This window comes from Zingiber officinale, chromosome 7B (assembly GCF_018446385.1).
Source record: "Zingiber officinale cultivar Zhangliang chromosome 7B, Zo_v1.1, whole genome shotgun sequence".
Taxonomy (NCBI): domain Eukaryota; kingdom Viridiplantae; phylum Streptophyta; class Magnoliopsida; order Zingiberales; family Zingiberaceae; genus Zingiber; species Zingiber officinale.
In genome coordinates this window covers 107,457,997-107,478,770 of record NC_055999.1, presented here as the reverse complement: position 1 = coordinate 107,478,770, position 20,774 = coordinate 107,457,997, and the positions used below count along the sequence as shown (strand labels likewise).

The 20,774-nt window shown below is 43.0% G+C and overlaps 3 protein-coding genes across 4 annotated transcripts; 2 read left to right on the top strand and 1 right to left on the bottom strand.

Annotated features, from left to right (window-relative positions):
• The first annotated feature begins 5,022 nt into the window (after positions 1–5,022).
• Positions 5,023–6,878, top strand: LOC122006772 (cytochrome P450 86A1-like). Its single transcript, XM_042562388.1, has one exon. It carries the CDS (start codon positions 5,090–5,092, stop codon positions 6,722–6,724), a length of 1,635 nt encoding a protein of 544 aa, XP_042418322.1. The 5' UTR covers positions 5,023–5,089; the 3' UTR covers positions 6,725–6,878.
• Positions 6,879–7,129: 251 nt separating this feature from the next.
• On the top strand, positions 7,130–11,954 carry LOC122006771 (signal recognition particle receptor subunit beta-like). Its single transcript, XM_042562387.1, has 7 exons — positions 7,130–7,299; positions 7,662–7,772; positions 7,963–8,045; positions 8,762–8,848; positions 8,950–9,098; positions 9,333–9,464; positions 11,441–11,954. Exons 2-7 carry the CDS (start codon positions 7,664–7,666, stop codon positions 11,628–11,630), a joined length of 750 nt encoding a protein of 249 aa, XP_042418321.1. The 5' UTR covers positions 7,130–7,299; positions 7,662–7,663; the 3' UTR covers positions 11,631–11,954.
• A 667-nt stretch (positions 11,955–12,621) lies between these two features.
• LOC122006769 (flocculation protein FLO11-like) lies at positions 12,622–17,753 on the bottom strand. Of its 2 annotated transcripts, XM_042562386.1 has the most exons (6): positions 17,534–17,753; positions 17,140–17,402; positions 16,879–16,990; positions 15,775–15,889; positions 13,103–14,062; positions 12,622–12,986 (listed from the first exon to the last, which is right to left on the bottom strand). In XM_042562386.1, exons 2-6 carry the CDS (start codon positions 17,297–17,299, stop codon positions 12,780–12,782), a joined length of 1,554 nt encoding a protein of 517 aa, XP_042418320.1. In that variant the 5' UTR covers positions 17,300–17,402; positions 17,534–17,753; the 3' UTR covers positions 12,622–12,779. The 2 variants fall into 2 exon arrangements, with proteins under 2 accessions (XP_042418320.1, XP_042418319.1); XM_042562385.1 differs by having other exon boundaries at positions 17,140–17,753.
• Between the last annotated feature and the right edge of the window lie 3,021 nt (positions 17,754–20,774).

Here is a 20,774-nt window from a genome sequence, read left to right as displayed (position 1 = left end):
CTTCGCAAGTGTTGATAGAATGACGCGCGCTTGGTAGAGTGGCGAGAAAAATGTGTCGACCGAGAGGTGAAAAATAGTGCCGAGCGGATGCCACGCAAGCTATCGGGCAAACGCCAAGTGAGCGCCCAGGCGAATACCGAACGAGCGATGAGGCAATGTCGGGCGGAAGTGGAGCTCGAAAACGGAGCGGAAGCATAGCCCGCATAATCACATGCGCACGGAAACGGAAGTCGTGAGCCGAGCGGGTGCATCGCCTGTGAACTGAACGGGAGTATAACCCATGAATCGAAACGCACACAAGCAAAAGTCGTTAACTGAGCGGGCGTATTGCCCGTGAGCTGAACGGAGGTGTAGCCCAGGAATCGAAGACGCACGAAAGCAAAAGTCGTGAGCTGAGCGGCCGCAAAGCCTATGAGATATTCTGGCCCGAAACCAGTGGAGATACTCTTGTTCGTGACCATTGGAGATAGCTCGACCCCGAACGGGGGAGATAAGCTGCTCTGATATTCTCTGTGACCAATGAAGACCTCTCGACCCAGAACGGAGGAGATATGAGATCCGATGAGCTGGTCCGAGACCAGTGAAGATCACTCGACCTCGAACGGGGGAGATAAGGAAATATAATATATTGGTCCGAGACCAGTGAAGATCGCTCGACCCCGAACGGGGGAGATATGAGATCCGATGAGCTGGTCCGTGACTAGTGAAGGTGAAGACCGCTCGACCCTGAACGGGGGAGATATGAGATCCGATGAGCTAGTTCGTGACCAGTGAAGGTGAAGACGGCTCGACCCCGAACAGGGGAGATATGAGATCCGATGAGCTGGTCCGAGACCAGTGAAGATGAAGATCGCTCGACTCCGAACGGGGGAGATATGAGATCCGATGAGCTGGTCCGAGTGGAGGTATGCCCGCTTCATGGTCTCGAAGCGGTTTGGCTCGTCCGCCTGGTAAGTTACCAGAGAAGAGCGGGCGGTCTCCAAAGCTTCTTTAAGGGCCTTCAGCTGACCTTGGAGAGAAGCCACTTCGGTCGATCGGTCGTCTCATTCGGCGACCAGGTTGTATTCAACCCCCTTGAGATTTTGAGCTAGATTCCGAGCATCCTGGTTTTTCAATTCCAGGTTGGCTATAGCTCGGTTCTTCCTGTTGGTGGCCAGCTTGATCTTGTGGTCATAAGTTTTTATTTGGGACTCGAGCTGGCCCAACATAATGGCCTGATCGGCGGACTTCTTCCGCTCGACCTCCAGAAGTTTGCTGGTTTTAGCCAGGTCGGCCTGCAGTTCGGCAATCGAGGGCCCCTAGGATGAGGATGCTCCACCAGAAATCTTGAGCTTCTTGAGCTCATCCTCCACGAGTGCCAGGCGCCGGCACATCGCCACGCTCTCCACCCAGTACTGCCATAGAACCGAAGAATGTTAAGGCTGAGCGGAGGTAAGATCATGAATAGATAATTGCATACATACCCCGGTGGACATTTGCAGATGGCTGTCGGCAAGCAACTCTGGAGGCATGGTTGCAGCGCGTGCTCGGGCCTCCTCCCAAACCTTGGCGAACGGCCCGCGGATGAGTATCTGATGTTCCAGAGTTCACGGTTGATCGTCGGCCGCCAAATACTCCTCCGTCGGGAGGTGGAGGATTGTCGTTACGGAGCGCCGACCGGTTGGCGCTGACTGAGAAGAGGCCGCGAGGCCAGAAGCTTGGGAGGTCGAGGCCGGAAGGATGCCGGATCGTAAGACCCTCCGTCGAGCCGAAGGAAGAGAGGTGAGTGGTTGGACTACGATCAATTCGGGCGGTAGATCGGCAAACGAGGGGGTCCGATCGGAGGAAATGACTTCGATTGTCTCGAGAACGACCGGAGAGGAGGTGCCACCCCGCTCGGGAGAACGCACCACTGAAGTAGCCGAACAGGACGAGGTGGTCATGCGACGTCTCTTGCGCATGGATAGAGGAACCTCACCAGAGGACCTCGAGTCTTCGACTTGGGTGGCAGGCTACGACTCAGGAGGGATTGGGTCCACAGCCGGTTCAGTGTGGGGCGTCCGATTAGCAGCGCCTTCTACTTCAGTTGGCATCGCCTCGCTCTCGCCTTCATGAGAGCCGACTGGAGTCAGGCCAAGGCTCGCCATCTCTTTTGCCACAACTGCCTCGATCTCAGCTTGCTTGAGTTTCATCAGACCGTCCGCCCGAGCGCGCATCATGATGTCAGCTGCAAAAGAAGGAAAGAATCAATTAGACCTAAGGGAAGAATGTCGAGAAATTTCATACCTAGGCTGCTTGGGAGCTTCGTTCGGATCGGGCTTAGCCCGAACATGTACATAACACCCTCAGATAGTAGCTTGTCGATGTCAAATTTTTGGTCGAACAACATGTTCGCTGCATGGAGGTATTCTGGTCGGGTCTTATACTTCTTCAAATCTGGCTGAGGTGGAAGCCCGACCTGCCAGGTTGTGTGAAAGCTCGGCCGCTCGAGGAGTCTCAGGAAAAAGAAGTACTCCTTCCAGTGCTTATTAGAAGTAAGCATTTTGTCAAAAAAGACCAGACCGACCCGAGACTGGAAGAGGTAGGTGTCCAATTCAGACTGCTTGGGATAATAGAAATAATGAAACACTTGTGGAGTAAGCGGGATGCCATGCAGCTAGGACAACACGACAACACCATACAGAAGACGGAAGGAGTTAGGGACGAGCTCGGGGAGCGGGATACGAAAATAATTACAAACTTCTGTTATGAATGAGTGGATCAAAAATCGGAGACCGACCACGAATTGGTCTCTGAACAGGCAGATCATGCCGATCGGCGGGTCGTTCAGTCGATCGGACGGAGAAGCCAAGATAATTTCGTGGTCAGAGGGAAGGTCATAGGCATTTATGAGACTCACCACGTCGCCCGCATCAAACCGGATTTCCATGGTGGTGTACCACAGGCCGGGAGCAGGGTCTGACGACTGCGATGAACTAGCAATCGCCGGAAAACAAGATAACAAGGAGATGGACGAAAAAGGGGACAGGAAAACACCAAAGCAGAAGCGGGAAAGTAGCAAAAGGAAAAGAACCAAGCAGGCGCAAGATCGAAGAGCTTACAGAAGGGGATCGCTGAGGGGAGAAGCCGAGGTTCGCCGAAGCACTGGACACGAGAAGTATCGCCAGAGCACACGAAGAAGACGCCAGCGACAGAACAGAAGTTGACACTACGACTATATAAAGATGGGGTTCGACAGACCAGAGTCGTCCGATCTAGGGCATAGAATCCAAAGTACAGATCCAACCGTTGAATTTGAACCGCCGAACGTCACATCACCCCTGTCGCTTCTATCGTGCGGTGACGGCGGCAGTGCCACGTGGCGTTCGTTTACAGGAAGGCATTTAATGAGCACCCTTACTGGGCGTGGTCGCGTGCTCAACCTTAATGGGGATGATTTGCACGAATTTCGAAGTGATTCGGGTGATGTCAGCATTGACCGCCCGGCTCGTGCCCCTTTGGGAACGCTGAGGGAAAAATCTCCAAGTACAAATGCTCAGAGCGCTGATTGGCACAGGAAGATCAGTCCACACGGGCCAACCAGTATACTGGCCGATCGGATACCAGACTACTTGTCCAGTCAGTCGGACTTGCAGCCTCCTTCGATTAGACTTGAGAGGAAGACACGTGATCCGGTGGTAAGGTGGGGCCCGCCCGGGAGAAGGTCATGGCCACGTGGAAGGTCAGGATCAAGACAGTCAACGTTCCTGGGTCATCGTCCGACCGGACACCCTACTCGTCCGGTCGGATCAAGGAATTGCTAGACCAACATCACTACGGCTTAGCCAGGTACCGAGCTTCCGACGCTCAGAGTTCATCGCCGAAGCGTGTGCCGAGCGGCCACCCTGCTCGGACTCTCACCAGGTCCCAGATCCGGCAACGCAGAGACACGCCTCCCTTGTTCGGCAACAGGGGTTAGATCAGTCGAATGGTGGCCGAGTGGTCTTCCCGCTCGGACCTAGAGCCGGCAACGCCAGGACATCGGCGGTTAGCCGAGTGACTCTTCCACTCGACCCCCATGAAGAGTAGCCATCCGATGGACACGGATCGGCTGAGCGACTCTCCCACTCGGCACTCTCCGGCTCGCACCAGTAACGGACAAAGGGAGCAGCTGGGAATATATTCCTAGAAACCAGTGTCGCCGATAGGCGGCACGGCTGGCAACATGGTCAGACAGAATCGCACAGTGGAAGTTTCCGCTGTCACGTCAGAGATATGCTCAAGTTGTTGAGGTATGACGTCAGATATGCTTTTCTGACACATCCTTTCAAGGTATGCTTTGAGAAGCGTGCACGTCTTGGGAAGCATGCACGCGTCTCCTGGGAGCCCTATATAAGGACCCCAGGGGCTTCGACGAAGGTATGCACATTCTACGGTAATCATAGTTACGCTGTCGCTTTCGTTTCTTTACTTGTTACTTTCGCCGGAGATCTAACTTGAGTGTCGGAGGGTCATCGTCGGGGAACCATTTCTTGGCTCGACACTGATATTTTTGTGCTTGAAGGCCAGTCTCATCAGAGGTCCATGCATGATCAACAGAAACACCACATCCCAACATCCGTTACCTCGATTTTTGAACCGGAACATTTACTTTTAGGCAGAATGAAAGCCACAGCCCACAGGGAACTAGCTTCCTGCTGAAGGGATGTCCACCTGTTTATTTGTACTTTCGTATAAACATAGTTCTTGCCGTATCTCCTACCTCTGTTCATCAGAACGATAGCAAAACATTTCATGTAGCCTTAACCTTTACCACACGTACTTCTCTCCAAATCCAAGGAAAACTCCATTGTTTCTTTTGGAGAACCACATAAAATTACCAATCTTTTCCCTGAACAGGTCGACCAAACCTTGACTCATCTCCCGCGTTCTTAATTCTTATGCTATAATTCTTCCCTTTCTTCTTCGTTCGCGTCTCTAACTCTGCATGCTCAGTGACGGTCAAACACATTCTGGTGAAATGGCGACCACGCAAGTCACTCGCTTCCTTTGATGCCTATATATGTTGCTCTCCGATCGAGCTCTGAGACCATCACGTGAATTCCATATCAATCGGTTGCACACAATTGAAATGGTGGCCGAAGTCGTAATCAAGGCGCTGCGGGAGCAGCAACCGGCGGCGGCTGCGCTCACGGCGGCGATTTTGGTGCTTGTGTTTTCGTACATGGCGTGGTTCTGGTCGCTGCGCCGGAGGCTGAGCGGGCCCACTGTGTGGCCGCTCTTCGGCAGCCTTCCGGGCCTCGTCCTGAACCGCGCCCGCATGCACGACTGGATCGCTGGCAACCTCCGCGCCACCGGCGGCGTCGCCACCTACCAGACTTGCATCCTCCCGATTCCCCTGCTCGCCCGCCGTCAGGGGCTTGTCACTGTGACGGCGCACCCACGCAACCTCGAGCACGTCCTCCGCACGCGCTTCGACAACTACCCGAAGGGCCCGCAGATGCAGGCGGCGTTCCATGACCTCCTCGGCGGCGGCATCTTCAACTCCGACGGTGAGGCGTGGCTCCTCCAGCGCAAGACGGCGGCGCTGGAGTTTACCACCCGCACGCTCCGACAGGCCATGGCCCGCTGGACCAACCGCGCCATCCTTCGCCTCTGCAGCATCCTCTCCGCCGCGGCCGCCGGAGATGGCCGCCGCGCCGTTGACCTCCAGGACCTCCTCCTCCGCCTCACCTTCGACAACATCTGTGGCCTCACCTTCGGCAAGGACCCCGAGACGCTCTCTCCTGCCATCCCCCACAACCCCTTCACTGCCGCCTTCGACGCCGCTACTGAGGCCACCCTGCAGCGCCTCCTTTTCCCCGGCTTTCTCTGGCGTCTCAAAAAGGCCCTCCGCCTCGGCGGCGAGCTCCGCCTGCGCCGGAGCCTCGAGGTCGTCGACCGGCACATGGAGGCTGCCGTCGCCGAGCGCAAGGAGACCCCCTCAGACGACCTCATCTCCAGGTTCATGAAGAAGCGCGCCTCCGACGAAAACCTCCAGCGCATCGCGCTCAACTTCCTCCTCGCCGGCCGCGACACTTCCTCCGTCGCGCTGAGCTGGTTCTTCTGGACCGTGATGCGGCGGCCCGACGTGGAGCGGAAGATCGTGGGAGAAATAACTGCGGTTCTGCGGGCGACCCGCGGACCTGACCGGGCCGCATGGCTCGCCGGTTCGCTCGAGTTTGACGAGCTGGACCGACTCGTTTATCTCAAGGCGGCCCTGGCGGAGACCCTGCGGTTATACCCGTCGGTCCCACAGGACACAAAGTACGTGATATCCGATGACGTGCTGCCAGATGGGACGGTGGTGCCAGCGGGTTCCAGTGTGACGTACTCGATCTACTCGATGGGGAGGCTGGAGACGATTTGGGGGAAAGACTGCGAGGAATTCCGGCCGGAGAGGTGGCTGTCCGCGGAGGGCGACCGGTTCGAGCCGACCAAGGACCCGTACCAGTTCGTGGCCTTCAACGCGGGGCCGAGGACGTGCCTGGGGAAGGACCTGGCGTACCTTCAGATGAGGTCCATCGCGGCGGCGGTGCTGCTGCGCCACCGCCTGGAGCCCGTTCCGGGCCACCGGGTGCAGCAGAAGATGTCGCTCACGCTGTTCATGAAGCACGGGCTGCTGGTCTACGTGCGGCCGAGGAACCTCGACGACGTCGACGGACACCTCGTGGACTCGCCGGCGAAGAAAGTGACGACTGCAATCGCCACCGCTGCAGCAGCGTGAGAGACGTCGGGAAACAAACGGTTTTACACGCTGGTGTTTACTTGGGGAATGATCCGTTGTTTAGTTTGATGTGCATGTTCTTGTATTTGGTCTTATTCTTGTGCTCTCTATACTGCAAATGATTATATAATTTCTTGAGTATTTTAATTCAAAATTATTATAAAATTAAGACACGAATTTAATTTTCAGACCCAAAATTTTATATACAGAATTTATTTTTCACTCCAGTAGAAATTTAATTTTTTAAAGAAATCATTTTTAAATTAAAATACATCTGCAAGTTTTAATTTGTCTCTATCCCACTGAATTTTGGAACCCTATCTTTGAAGGGTAAAATATGATTTTGGAAATTTTGAGGAGTAGATTGAAATTAAACTAGACGAGCCGGTGAAATTAACCTGTTTTCCCCAAAGCTCGTCTTCCCCTGCAAGCCCTAACAGCGATCAATATCGTCACTCCTGCAGGACCTCCATCAGTTGCGCCTTCCCCCTCTGCGACCGGGCGCTGCGTTTTCCGCCTTCTTGGATTCACCTTGCCGGATCGCCCCTTCGCGGTTTGGACTCGCCGTGTGTCAGGTAAAAGAGAAAGATGCGTCGCCGCCGCATGAAAACTGCTATGGAATGAATTGCTTGATTTAAGATTTTTAGTCTTCTTCTCGACATAGTAAGCCGGTTCAACTGGTTAACACGTTGCTTTAATGCATTTGATCGCTGTTCAACTAAAGCATCCCCATCATTCTTGCCAAGCATTTCACCAGGAAAAAGAGGATAAATTACGTAATAATTCCATGGATATAGACATCTTTGGTTTCAAATCGACAAGTAAAACTGAGATTTGCTAAAATATTGTAATCTTCTTGCTGTAACTTATTTTTATTATGCTCGTTTCCTTTACAATTATGCTTCAGGAAAGTGAGATATTTACTATTTTCGTCTAGGTATGGAGCAGTGGAGACTGCAAATTGAAGAATGGGTTCGTCTGCAACCTGTAGAGCAATTTTATGTTGCTGTTGCAGTTCTAGTATTTACCCTTGCTTTCTTCGGTTTGTGTAAGTTCTCTCTACACTGTTTTTAGCTTTATATATATATATACTGTCTTGGATACTACTTATAGCTATTTGTGGGAAAAATGGGAAAAGAATCTTGTCACATGTAAAGTCTCCTTTAACATCTTTCCATGTTATTTTCTGTTGATTGTTTAACTACTAAATTATGCTCAAATATACTATTAATTTACAGTTCGTATACTGAGACGTACAAAGTCCAATACCATAGTGCTTGCAGGATTAAGTGGTAGTGGGAAAACTGTTCTGTTTTATCAGGTATTACATGTATTTTTGTTTCATGTAAATATTGTTTGTTGGTAATTTACTATTACATTCTGGAAGATAAGTTTAAATTGTTTGTCTGCAGTGGTTGGAGCTAAAAGTGAAAATTGTAACATATATGAATCCTATAAGAACATGTTTTGATTAATTAATTAGTAAGTGGTAGTTGTTGATGTTGGTTGATTGGCCTTCAGTGTTGGTAGTTTTCTCTTTTCATTGCTCTGATGATGGAAGCAGCACCAAAAGAAGTTGGTGGGTTTTAGATTGCTTCTTTTGTATTGAAAAAAATATAAATCAACAATTTTAGTTTAGACATTCTTAATCAGCAGTCTAATGCAGTTTTTGATATCAGTGTTTTTCAATCAAAATATTTAAGAAAGAACCATTTTTGTTAAATAAGTAAAAACTAAGATAACTTGTCAAAATCGTGTTTCAAAATTGATAAATACTTGCATTACAAGATGATGAAAGGTTTTTCCTTCACTTTTCCTTCTGAAGAACTGGATTTAGTTTTCCCTCTGAAGTTATGTGAAATAGGGCAAACTGCAGGAGCATATTGAGTTATAAAACTTTGGAGGGACAAATTTAGATTGATACTACAGTGGCCAAATTCAAATTAACTTATTGAGTAAAGCAGATGAAGAGACATAGATTATATTTATTATTTGGTTGCATGATTTATATATTCTTCCTGATTATTTGTGTTTCAGCTTCGTGATGGCTCTCCCCATCTAGGAACTGTCACTTCAATGGAACCAAATGATGGTACCTTTGTGCTGCATTCTGAGCTGGAAAAGGTATCTGACTAGTTGCATAAAGCTACTAGCCTGAAGCAAGTTGTTTATTGAAACAATAGCAGGATCCTCATCATAAATTCGTTTTCCTTTCTTTGGCACAGAAGGGAAAACTAAATCCAGTTCGTTTGGTTGATGTTCCTGGGCATTCAAGGCTAAGACCAAAGCTTGATGAGTTCTTGCTTTATGCAGCTGGTGTCATTTTTGCTGTGGATAGCTTAGACTTCTTACCAAACTGCAGAGCTGCTGCTGAGTAATTTGCTAACTCATTTCTAGATGCACAATAAACATATTCTGTGCTATTTTATCTACACTATCATTCTTTAGGAATAGGATATAGTCTCATAATTTAGAAATTATAGCCTAGTTGTTGACCTTTGAATGTCATACTCTAGTAACCATTTTAAGTGGGCCTTTGCTTTGTGACCCTACACTTGTATATAAAGTGCAATGAGAATAAGTGTTTTTTTTATTGTCTTTCCGCCAGGTACTTGTATGACATACTGACAAAGTCAACTGTGGTGAAGCAGAGAATTCCTATTTTGATACTGTGCAACAAAGCAGATAAAGTGACGGCACATTCTAAGGAATTCATTAAGAAACAGTTGGAGAAGGAAATGTGAGACTTTGATCTCCTATCATTTATCTGAAAATTTCAATATTAAGCAGTTTAGTTTCATAACCAATGTCTCGTTTAGGAGGCATAAACCTAAAGAAAGAGTTATTTTACCTTAGAATAAATGAAACATCCAGGGAGAAAGCTTTTTTTGTTATTCATTTGTTCTTTTGTGGCTTGCTCTGTATTTAATATTTTCGTTTTACTTCACTGCTTTTTTCTTCTTTTTTTTTTATTATTTATTTTCCTCTTCTCCATACATCTAATTTAGTTGCCACACCTTCTCATACTTTAACTTTCCCACCAGACTTTCAAAAATGTCTATTTATCCCCGAAGTCTATTATGTTATCACTTTGGCATCGTATCTAGGCTGTTTAGAGGTCTGGCGACATTTTCTATCTAATTGAAAGTATGATTACAGATCTGACTAATAACAAATTTCAAAGTATGAGGAGCCAAATTTACATTTTGCAAAGTTTTTTTTCCCAATTCTGCCAAATGTAAATGTCCAAATTTTATTTTTGCCTTGATTGGAAACTGGATGCATGATAACCTCTTGAGCTATATTTAGTAAGAGAATCAACTTTTAACTTTCTGCAATGTGTTGGTGATTTCTTATGACAATTTCTTTGATGTAATTCTGCATAACTTTGTAAAAGATTGAGTATTGACCTTAATGATTGGTCTACAGAGGAGCTCTGGAATTTACTCTGTTTCATTATCTTAGCAAGCTGGTAAGTGGGCCTTTACTGGCTTTAACCTTCTATCCTCATTTTCTGTCATCAGCTACAGTTCTTCTCCATCCAAATCATGGCCAACATTTCATAAAATCACAATACTTCTGTGCAAAAGAGACCCTTTGATAATTTTATTATTGATCCTGGTCTGTTCTTTTTTGGGTTTTCACAATTGACTATCAGATTCAAAGTCGGACAATCACTCCATATGCTATGTTTTTTCTCAACATAGGTTGACCTCCCTTTTTAAGATCCTAGTTTAGTCCCACATTGAGTTGTGGTTAAATAAGGAGTTTATAAGCTTAGTGCATTGTTCACATTGATTTAAGCATTTTTGGAGCATTGGTGAGGCCTGCCAAGTCAATATGTAATCTGTGTGGGCTACCATAACAATTGATGTAAGGGGATCTAAACTTAGGCATGTTAGAAAGGGAAGTTTTATATAATTGGACCTTGTATGCGGCTAATTAAGGATAATTCTGGATTATTAGTTGGACTCTTGGCCTTCACCAGGATGTCATGGAGAGATATTACAAGATCTTAGTTTAGTCCCACATTATAAATTGTAGGTTAATGGAGAGGAATTATAAGCATAATAGATGCATGAGGTTATAATGACCTGAGCTTAAGCATTATTGGGTGATGATTGGGCTTGACAATTTAATGGCTTCTCACAATTGGGCAGATCATGCCATTCTTGATATTCTCCAACATCCTTTTATTACTATCTAAATAATACACGGGAAAAGTGATTTATCAAGAGCAAGTGTCACACTCAGTAAGCGTTGAAAGTGATGGTCATGCCTGCTGGTGATTGATGAATGAGTAGATTTTGCTCTTCTAAATTATATTATTATTATTATGCTGTGCTACTTTGGTCTTTGTTCTTGAATATTGATGCAACAATGATTGACTAATGAGGGTGCCTATTTTATGTGGCTTCCGTATATTTCTATTTATCTGCAAACGAGTTTTTTTTCTCTCTTACGCTGTTCTTAAAAATATATATGATAAAATCTTTCACTTTTTTTGTTAGAAAAAAGGTTAATCATGTATTGGTTTATTTATAAAAAATGTTTTCATCAATTGTTATGTTGTAATTCCTTTCCACTTCAATTCTTTCCTTGTTTATTTCTGCTCATGTGGACAATCCTTTAAAAACAAGCCATTAAATGTTTGTGATGACCATCATACCCACCAGTTGATACTTTTTATTTTTATTTTTATTTTTATCTTTGCAGTGACAAGCTTCGTGCATCAAGAAGTGCAATTTCAGCTGCTGATTTAACCAGTGAATATACGCTTGGGGTGCCTGGAGAAGCGTTCCATTTTTCTCATTGCCGAAACAAGGTAACCGTGGCTGAGGCATCAGGGTTGACTGGAGAAATATCACAAGTCGAGCAATTCATAAGAGAGCTAGTGAAGCCTTAGACCTTTGTTTCCTTCAAATTGCAATGGAAACTCAAGTTCTATAATCGTCGTCTGTCTCGATCGCCATATTTATGGCTACTTCAAATGGATCGATTCAAGTTTTTGATGGAGACAGTTGTGCTTGCACCAGTTGCTCGAACTTTCTTTGCAATCATTGTTTGGTGTGCGAATCTTTTAAGTTCATTGGAGAAAAAGACATTGCAATTGCTTGATTCAGCGATAACAACATTCTCAGCTATTTCTTGCTTTGTGCTAAATTTAAGAGAGAAAAAGGAAAATAATTGCAAAGATATAATTATATATGATAATAATTATTATAAACAATTCCAAGCAAAGATAATATTTATATAGCCAATCTCAATTAGTGGCATGAACTTAGGCCATATTTGATTGGATGGAATGGAATAAGAATGATTTCCTGGTCTTTTTAAACGTATGATACAGATGAATATTGTAGAGAAAGAAGAAAAGTTTGGAGGACTGGATGATTTGACTTGATTAGACAAATGGAGCGAGATTGAGGGTGGACAGACTGAGCAGAACAGACAGCCAATGGGCCAAGCAAGATGATGGATCATGTGAGAAGAGTGGCCAACAGATCACACCAGTCGAGCGGCAAGCACATGCCAAGCAAATGCAAGAGCTTAGAACTGGACCAGAAAATCTGAAACACACCAGGAGACGACAAACTGGGCATATCGAATTAAAATTAGATAAACACAATGAATCATCCCACTCATTATATCATTCAGTTAAAGAACCCAATAAAAAATAGCATGTAGAATTCCATTCTATCCTCACTCCATTTGAGTGCATTCCAATTCTATACCACTCCCCCTCCTATCAATCAAACAGCATTAATACCCAGTTTCACACAATCCATAACAAACTATGCAAAGTTGCAATATAGAGGAAATCGAGAACATTGATTGTAGTATGATCGATCCAGAGGCTGCCACAATCAACATATTAGTGAGATGATACATACAAATAACAAAGCCACAGAGACCAACTTTCAAATACATATGTATTTATGTTGTACACGGAGTGACCTACTTGGAGCTCTTCTGATGAGAACCACAATGGAAACTAAGGTATCCACTTCCTACATTACAAAATCTCATCTTAGTTAATGTGTATGTGTTCCATTTAGTCATCTTGTTCACTCACATCGAAACGGATGGCATTGCTACTGACACTTTGTTCTGAACTGACTGGGCTGCCTGTGGCGACAGGTGAATTACTAATGCTGATTCCCCTGCTTCTTGAGGATCCTGACCTCACACTGTAAACCGATGATGCTGGAATATTTGCCATCAATGGTCTCAGATTGTTGGGAACACTTCGTCGTATATCCTGCATTTGTAAGCATCTCCCATCAGGACTTGTTATATCTAAACTTTGAGGCTTATTAAATTGCACATGAATGACAATCTTCGAAAAATTAAATGCAGGTTGATGAATAATATTACCATATGCCTCAATGCCATATCCAATGATTTCTTTGATAAAGTCCTTCCGAAGCCAGCAGCACTATCTGGTGTAAGAGAAGATTTAATGGAAAGATTATTCTGGGTCGATCCCTGGTCATCTTTTTTTGGTGGTGCAAGCCTTCTCATGTTGACTATGCGTTCAACCATCTTATTTCCCATCATCACGGGGTTCACATTGTCAGTACAACCTGCTTGTCTGCTTGGTGGTGGAACGGAACTACCTTTTGTGACGGTACCATTTGCAGCCCGCCCTCTTAATGGAGAACAAGACTGCCGCCTTGGTCTGGCAGTGGGTGCAGGCTCAACAGAAGATGACCGATTGCTGGGTGCTCCTGGTCTACCACGAGAGACGGAGGAGGGTCTCCCTGGCAAAGATGTCTTCAAGTTGGCAGGTGCATCATGAGAAAAACCAGGGATATCCGAGGGTTTCAATGGTTTGGGTTTTAAGGTATGAGTGGTTCCTCGTGATGGTGCTGGACTTTTAGATATTGTTGGTGAGGTTTTGGAAATTGTTGGCACAAAACTCTTAGAAAGTGTTGGACTGGATCTTGTGACAAAAGATGGTTGTCTTGTTGGTATAGAGGTGGCAGGAACATTTGAGGAAGAGGATCCTCTTGCAGGGGTGGCTGACCTCGATGCAGGTTTGCTTGCTGCAGGGACTGACGGCCTAGATGTTGGTGTAGAAGATCTTACAGGCGTTGAAGATCGCAGAGGAGCCAGTGGCTTTGAAGGCAAAGTAGCTCGTGATGTAGGAGTGGAAGATCTAGTAGGTTTTGAATAGACAGGTCGGCCATCTGGAGTGACAGAACTTGAGGCCCTATAAGACGGACCACCAGCGGATGACGGTCTACGAGTTCCTAGAGTGGACGAGTTGGTTCCAGATGATGATGTTGGCTGCCTCAACAATGTGCTCTTGGGAGGATCTGGAGCATTTGATAACTAAAACATTCCATCGATATGCAGAAGCTTAGCATCAAAATAGGAAATGTAGCAAAATTTATCGTTGAATTATAATTGTAAATGTAGACAGATATAAAGATAAATATGAAATCTTAGTCAACTTTGTCTACATAAAACATACTGTGTACACTATGCAGCTATTATGAAACAAACCTATTCCATTGACTCTGTATAACATTACAGGTGAAAGATAATTAAACAACCTAATTTGCAATTGTAATTCAACACCTAATACAAATGGATAAGGATATAACCAATAAATGTCCACTGTGGCATGGAATATACTGCAGAAATACTGTTAAAATTGATTGAAAATTCTTATACGATGGGGAAGGGAAACAAAGTTATAACAGGTAATTATCAAAGAGCTCCAAAACTTTAAAACTGACAACCATGTGAGTTAACATACACTACTTAATATGAGCCAAACAGAAGAGTTTGGAGAGTTCTATTTTAGTCATGCAAAACATATAGGTTAGAGACAAGAAGCATTTTTGCAAAGTAAAATAGTCAAATGCCTCCAGATAAGATTTGAAAATGAACTGGCCTAGGAGACTGGATGAATAGATTAATTATCTCAGTTGTACCATGTATATTATTAACAAGTGAGAAGGATGATGAAAAAATAATTATGCAGTGATTCTGTAGTTATTTAATGTCTCTTGTGATAAGATGTAGAGAAAAAGATTATCCCAGTCATCCAGACAACCAGTATGAAGCTATGTCAAAATAAATCATAATTGGACAATTGTATTGGTTTAATATAGTTACCAACTAGTCTAGTATTGCTAGCACAATGTCCATCTTTTCAGACTATATAGGTTGCTTACAGTTAAACATAACTAGGCCCTAAGTCAAACAAGCCTAGAAATTTGGACATCTTTTGTCAGCTACATATGTTGCATCCAATCTAAACTCTCACAATGACATAACTGCCACTGGAACATGGACTAGGCTCTAGGTCTAGCAAATCGAGAAGTACAATGTTTTTCACAGGTATATCAGTAACATCCAACCAACACTTTAACCAGCATGCTAACAAATTTTCAGATGTATCTTTGCACACCTTTTATAGTTGTAAAATATTCTCTTAACTAATGTGTTGTTGCATGCCTATAAAAATAGTAAAGGCAAATTTCCCGGTTACCCTCAACCTAGCCTCACTCTAACTTAAATGAAATGAGAGGCCTAAAATTCTTTCTTCCAGTCAGTTTATTGGCAAAACAGGCACATTTAATCCTCTACCCCTTCCAAACTTGGATTAGTTATTGCCACCTCAGAGACAGAAATTGCAAACAGATGAGTTGCTGAAGATATGAGGAGTTTGGCAATTAAAATCACGAGCAAATAACAATTCAACGCAATATTTAGACAATATTAGAGTTTAGGAGAGTCAATAGCAAACAAAACCCACTAACTATAAATGAACAAGGCACATCACTTACTCGATAAAGGCGCTAATACAACTTTTGTCATTCTTTTCCATATAGATGGGTTGCTCAATGAAAAATCAGAGATAAACTCCGACTACTACAGAAAATATGTCAAGGCCTATTCTATCTAGTGGCAGTAATCACATCTCAAATGAATGCATGATTACTTGACAGATTAGGATGCATAAATAACATAACATAAGCTAACAATCTGCTACGTGCAAAGATTTAAGTATATACATCAACTAGACAGCTCACCCTTGATTTCAGCATTTTTGGTCGATCTTTTGGTGTATCAATGCTACCAATCGGAGATCTTTTGGATTCAGTATCCAGAGATGGAAACAATGGAGTATCTGGCGGCGTGAGAAGCCTGGAAAAAGGATTTTTTTTTTGCATGATATAAGCTAAACAGGCACAGACTGATAACATATGATCACCAAGCCACTAAAATTTGGAATAGCTAACATAGTCACCAACAGTTAAGAATAATTCATGCAGCTCAACTCATGCCTTTTTCCCATTTATCTGAATTGGCTGCTACCAAAAGTGAACTTAATTATAAAAGAAGCACGGACACACACTTCTCTGAGTAAGTCATATATAGGTCATCAAATCATACCCCTAATCTACACCTAACATCTCCATGATCCCTTCATATTCAATAATTTTTATTATGTTAGAATATAAATGAAAAAATACCATCTAAAAAATATTTTAAAAATTTAGATGAAATCATATAAAGGGCAAAGTATTAACTCCCTTACTCATAGTGTAAGGTTCACCTCACCATTTAATTTCAATATCGTTTCTAAGCATGGCTATCAAAATAAATGTCAACAAAGAAGCCTATTATTCTATTTGCAAGACAATCAAATTGAATATGATGAGGTATATTCTATTAGTCCCAACTATCTGGAGTTAGCTGAATAAATTTATGGAGTATGAATACAACATCCCAAGGAAAAATGAATATGGTGATATTTACATGTTCTTAGACATGCTTTCCACAATAATTACACATGTGAGTGCATACACAGTTTTGATGTATCAAGTCATTACACGGAATGCTGAGGAACAAACTAGGTGCCTTCCTAATGAATTAGGCATTTGGAACAGCTGGACAAGCAGTAATCCATTGAGAAAAATAAAATGTGAAAGCACAATAAATAGAAAGTAAATGGAATAATTAGAAGGAAAGTGTAGAATGTGATAGAATAATTAGAAAGTAACAACGCATCAAAGAAAACATAATAAATATAAAATAAAAGAATAAATAGAAGAAATTAATGCATCAAGGAACATCCCTAAGATAAAAAGTCAAATACATCACTAGAAAGATGTATACAATGATCAAGTTACCAGTCATAGTCATTCTTTTCTCCATCAGAATTCAGAAAGTCGTCAATCCCAGGCTTTCGTATAGGTGGGGAAGAGGCGATCTTGAATATAGGAGCAGTCCCGGGTTTTGACCCTGTGGTACAGAATGAACCAAAGCAAGTGATATAAATGCTTCGCTACAACTAATCGCGGGGACGGTCTCTGAAGGCTTGGAGTAATGTGCATTGTGGAAGAGCAGCATAGTCATGAGCAATCGAACAAGAGGAGGAGAGAGAGCATTACCCAATGGGGAATCGAGTTCGTCAGCGTTATGCAGGAGAAGATTGTTCCGTTCCTTATCCAGCTTCCGCATCTCGAGAAAGAGGGCGAGCTCCTCGTCCACCCCTTTCGTCACAGCCCGCCCCGACAATGGCGACGGTGCTGCCGCAGAGCTTCGGTTCATCTTCTGGCTGCACGAACCTCACCACCGAAGAAAAAAAGCTCCTGACAAACTATTCCTCACTAAAAGATCCCAATTTTCCGCGGCCGCTCAAGTCAAGCTCCAACTTTTGGAAACGAAAAGAAACAGAGAGACGCAGATCGCAAACCAGGTACCGGAAATGAACAGAATGCCGGGAGAAAAATTGGAGGAGGCGTATCAACGGAAGAATGCGGAGAGAAATGAAGAAAACCTAACTCGTCCTTGAGCGCTAAGGGAACAGTGAAGACGCCGCCCGATGCGGGGGTTCCGCGGCACTCAGATCTGCCAAAATGGCGTCTCCGGCGGTGAACATGCGAGCGCAGAGTAAGGCGGAGGGCGGCGGAGGGCGGCGGAGCGCGACCGCGCAGAGAAGGGAGCAGCAGTTGTTTGTTTCGCCCACTCACACTCGGCAACCGAATGGAGAAGCGGCGAGTGTGCGAGCTAGAGCCTAGAGATCCACGGGTGCCTCTCTATCATCGTGTCTCATGTCGTGACGCGGCGGCATATTTTTTATTTATTTATTTGTTTTGTTTGTTTGTTTTCCATTTTCTTAAATTTATATTCCTTTCTGCATATAATTTATTTACATGCTAATCATGTTCCAACACTATTTACAGAAAAATAGAAAACTATTTTTAAAATAATATCTAATAATCCAATCAATATATTCATTGTTTTTAGTAGATTTTTTGTCGGACTCAAATAGATTACACAACGTAACAATAAAGAATTACTTGAAAAATATACAGTTTCATTAAAATAGTGAAAAAAGCACTTTTTTTTCATTGAATTAAGTCTAGTTTGCAATCAAACAGAACAATAATAAATAATTTATTTAATTAATCAAGAATGAAAGATCTATTTTTAAATTGTTCTAATGATTGTCAGTGTATGTGACAAAGAAATCAAATTAATCTATCATCTCTTCAAGCAAGGAAAAGATATGGTTCGCCCGGGGCTCGCCCGGGGCTAGATGCGATGGTAAGCATCGGAGCTCATTTGTCATTCCTAGGTATAGTAAATGTTCAAATCTAATGCAAGGCATTTTCAAATGTTCAAGAGTTTGAATCATTAATGAAGTTGGAATCCTCTTTTGATCCATTTATACTTCTCAAATTTATCTGATGGACAATTTGTGGGATCAGATCCTTCACCTCTATGATTAATTAAATCTTAAGAATTAAATATCTAAATTATAAAAAAAAAATATGATTTAAGATTTTGCCTTATGCTTTTAGAGCCAATATACCTTCCATAGACTTGTCAAGACCAATACCAACGATCCAACCTAATGATATGTTCTAGTACGAACATGTATCAAGGATCACACCAATTATAATACTAGACAACCTTGAATGTAATTACTAATGTGGGTTCTCTTTATCCTACGGGTATAACCAAGTTAATATTTAGATGGTAGATTGTCACATGAGAATCGGGATCGAATCTCTCACACTTGGAGAGAGCATTCAGTCATCGTGATTTACTCCCTTCATTTCACTATGAGATTGACGGTGATGAATGTTTGAAATGAGCAAGTCAAGTCTTTCCACATGGATATGGTTTTGCTCCACACCATTAGAAGGGAATAATAAAAAAATCAAAATTAATCATCACATAAAAAAATAATTTCTCGATCTTTACCAGAATTCGACTCTTATTTCATTCTGTAAATGTGTCCCCTTATTTCTTGTTGTTGCATATAAAGAATGTAAAGTTCTTTCAACTATAGAGCTAGCACTTGCTTGGGAAGGTTTAGAGACTCAATGTTCCAAATTGGATAATGTTAGTTTCATCGTGACTAGAACATTTCACTTTAGAAAAATAAGGGAATGGCTTATGAAATTTTCGTGAACCAAGGAAAGCCATCTATCTCCGAAATTAATAGGGCAATGCTCAAAGAACTAATTTTTTTTTTAAAAAAAAATTGTACTAGCCTACTAGGTAAAGAAACCATTATTTAAGTGTTTAAATAATCTAAATGACCGAGGGAGTTAGGACAAAATGTGAAGACTGTTGTTGACAGCAATTACGAAATTTAATAGTATTTATTATTATTATAATTACAGTTTCCGTTCCTTTTTTCATTATTGATTTTGAATGAAAGCAAAAGAAATACAGTCATTTATTTATTGTGTTTATTATTTATTTTTAAAAAAAGTATATCACTTTACTTTTTATTTTTATTTTTTAAAAATAATTTTTAAAGAATATACTTTATATAATAAGTTTGATCAACATGTTTTTTTAAAATTTGAATATTTAGATATCCAAATCTGATTATTCATTAAGGTGGACCGTTCAAATCTAAAAGTGATCCTAAAATTTTATATAAATCTCACATTGTAGATGTTTGCTCCGTCCTTGGGGTTTTGTACCACGATAGGATATTTAAATTGTCACTCAAATATCTACAATTTGATCCCCAAATAATCTTATTGTATCTCTAACTGCTATTGAACCAAACCGCTTTTTCTGCTGTCATGACTAGGGACTGATCCACACGCTATATTAGTCAGGTTAACCGTGTGTGCTAATATACACGTACTTTATTATTAAATTAAAGAGAAATGAGTTGGATTCCAATGGGATCCAAAGGGATACCATCTCATGGTTCAATACAAAAACCTGACAGATTCCCTGTAAAGATTCCAACTGGTGCCGTAGCTCTCGCAATCAATGCCAATTTAATCAGTTGAGCTCCCTACGGACACTAAAGAGGGCTGTCAAACCGCTCCCGTTTATGGTGTCCCTCACGTCAAAACATAAAATACGTTCGTCTTTTTAGCTTGTTCTTAAAACTTACCCACGTAACTTTTGTTAACACACTTCCACAAACGACTTGATCTTAGCACATTTACAAGTGAAATACAGTCCGACTTGATCTTATAATTATTAAAGCCCAAGTTACAAGGAAAGGAAAGTAGAGTTAGGCACCCTCTCCGGGGTCACACGTGGTGTCCTCTTCCTGTGCATGCATGCCATATCACACGGACAGGACGTTCATTAGAAACTGGCATCCATGTGATCTGAGATTGGTCCCGAATTAGAAAGGCGATGCGAAGTGTAGCAAAGTATTCAAATACTTGGAAGATTTACTCTAAATAATATGAAGGAGATTCAGCATGGCCATAAAGATGGTTAACGTGTTGCTTCTATTCTTTAGGACACTAGTAATTTCGGTCGTTAGGATTCTAATGCCGTGCGAGTGGAATGTGAACAGCGATTGGGCAGTCTAGGATAGTGGAGACTCGCTTCGGAAAGAGGCAAGAGTCGTGCTCCGAGAAAGTTGCGTGCCATGGTGATCTGTGCATTTAGAGCAGCCAGCCATCAGGAAACTGAGGAAAGTCTTCTCGATCCGATGAATAAGGAAGGAAGGTTCGCATTCCAAGAAGAGAGATCTTCGTCTTGCTTGCCGAAAATATGAAAATAATGAAAAGTAGCTGGGATCAGTAAA